This window comes from Austrofundulus limnaeus, unplaced genomic scaffold, assembly GCF_001266775.1.
Source record: "Austrofundulus limnaeus strain Quisiro unplaced genomic scaffold, Austrofundulus_limnaeus-1.0 Scaffold15, whole genome shotgun sequence".
Classification (NCBI taxonomy): Eukaryota; Metazoa; Chordata; class Actinopteri; order Cyprinodontiformes; family Rivulidae; genus Austrofundulus; species Austrofundulus limnaeus.
In genome coordinates, this window is record NW_013952417.1 from 4005736 (window position 1) to 4008019 (window position 2284).

At 35.7% G+C, this 2284-nt stretch overlaps 1 protein-coding gene across 2 annotated transcripts in view; it reads right to left on the reverse strand.

Moving 5' to 3' along the window:
- The window catches only part of atf6 (activating transcription factor 6), a gene marked incomplete in the record, with an annotated part of 58026 nt that overhangs the window by 21241 nt on the left and 34501 nt on the right, over positions 1 to 2284 (reverse strand). For both annotated transcript variants that reach the window (XR_001309840.1, XM_014002954.1), the window contains 1 exon segment: positions 1296 to 1380. Coding sequence is in view for 1 of the 2 variants with exons in the window: in XM_014002954.1 (XP_013858408.1) it covers positions 1296 to 1380 (85 nt within the window).

A 2284-nucleotide genomic window follows, 5' to 3' on the forward strand; every position in this document is an offset into this window, starting at 1 on the left:
ATCAAATCAAATCAAATCAATCAGACAAAATTTGATATGTGATGTGAACGTATTTAAATTGGCAGTGAGATTTAGAAAACTGCACAAATGGGGCACCACATTGGTTAGGGCTGGCCCTGTTTATAGCAACTCATAGACCTCAAAAACACAATCTCGTTAAGCAAGTTTCTTTCGATTTAGTCAAACCAAAAGAACCTCTGCTTGTCAAAGTTGATTACAGATGATCCTTTTTCTACTGACACCTTAAATGACGCGACTTTGGCGTAATAGCACATCTAAGGGTCATAGAAAAAAAACATTAAATGAGCTAATGGAAATTACAAACATTTGTCCTTTTGTGATTCATAAAACAGACAATTTGGCAGCAAATGTTCAGGAAAGAAAATCCAAGGCTTTTACTCATCAAACGTTTAGGCGTAACTCTTGTACAGCAGTGTCAAAATGTTCCTTGCTGGTTTTTGTTTGAGGGCAGGCAGCCAAATAAATGGGTGATTGCTTCTCATATGGGCTGGTGAAAGCACCCCTCCCCCACCCCTTGATGAGAACTGTGTTCACTTGGATCATCACCCACTGAGACAAGCTGCAGACAGCAAGTGCACTCTTCAAGAAAGAGCATATCAGGCAGATAAGTAGCGTCTCTGCTTAATGTGGAGGAATGGAACCAAATATAGGCCCTGTTTACACGAGAATGACCTCTGGAAATGTTAGTATTTTTCCTGAATTCAGAAACCTTCAGTTTCAGAGGAAATGTACAGATATTCTTATTTTTTTGTCTACATATTTTGTTGTAAAATACTGGAAATGAAAAACAAAATGGAGATAAAATGCTGAAAAAAAGCTTTGGGACATGTTTTGGATACTCCTCAATCAAAAGCTGAGATACAGACAATGTAAACAGCTCTTGAGGAAGGGAGAAAAGATCATGGCACCAGATGTCAGAAAACAGTATTTTTTTTTTATTTTAAAACAGGTCAAATGTTTTTACAAACCTGCTGATTAAATATTAATGTGTGGCTTTGTCTAACTATTTGAACTAAAGTGTGAAATGCAGAAAGGGAAACACATTTCAAATTAACAATTAACATATCGTTCCACTGAGGTAGATTTGGAAAAATAAAACAGGATAAATAAGAGCTAAATAACCTTAAAAAACAAGTGTTTGAATACTTTTATTTGTTTTGTTTATCCTTAAGCATGTTTAACGTGACCTGTAAAGCATTCTTATGGAGAGAAGTGTTTCCCTTTCATCTCTTCCACTGTCTCTTCATCTGCTGAGTCTGTGCTGCAGCACTTACCGTTAATGTTCATGGCTGGCAACACGACAGACATCTTGGGTCGGCTTCCTTTGTTGTGGTTGGTGGCAGGAAGTAAAAGATGATCCTGACAACAAAGGAAAGAAGATCATCAAGAGGAACAAGGAATTGGCTAAATAAATAGGTTGACTGTGTGTGTTTGAACAGTTCGAATATTTGAATACGCTTACATTATCAGCTTTAGGAGTGCTGTGAGCATGTTGCAAAGTCAGCACCCTGACAATTAACTTTAATCTTGTGCTGTATGAGTGTCCAGCTTTGTGTTATGCTGTGTCTGAAAACTTTGCTAATAATAAAACAACTAGATGGTTTTAAGGAGGAGGTAATGGTTTACTGAAAGGAATTCAAGTAGGTGCAGAAACGACTACAAGCAGTTTTCTTGCAGGAAGTCARATCAAGTTACGACAACCAGAGTGTGTCAACAAAGTACAAATACTTTGTTACTTTACTTAAGGAGAAATTTTGGTCATCCATATTTTGCTGGAGGCAAATTATTATYTCATTACTATATTATTATTTTTTAAGAAATGTTTTTACTCCTAACATTTTCACACAACTATGTGTTCTTTCTACTCCACAGCTTTGTTACTCCTACTTCATGTTGGCTCATTTTCATTCTGGCTTGTTGTTAAACCATAAAAAAGAAAAAAAATCTATCCAGATATATGGCACCTCGAGGATACAGTTCATTTACGTGACTGAAACAGATTCCAACAGACCTACATTTTTCAACTCAAACATTTTAATACAACATTTTAGTCATTATGGTCTTTGGCGGGAGGTCGCCTCCCAAAAAAATGCCATTTTAGAAATTCTATCCGCTCACTTTTACTTTTATTACTTACGAATCAAAAGTAAATTTTTGAAAATGTACTTAAATGACAGATATTTTAAAGGGGCAATATCATGTAAAATCAACTTTTTTGAGTTTTATATCATGTTATAATGTTGCACTCGTAAAAAAAACATGC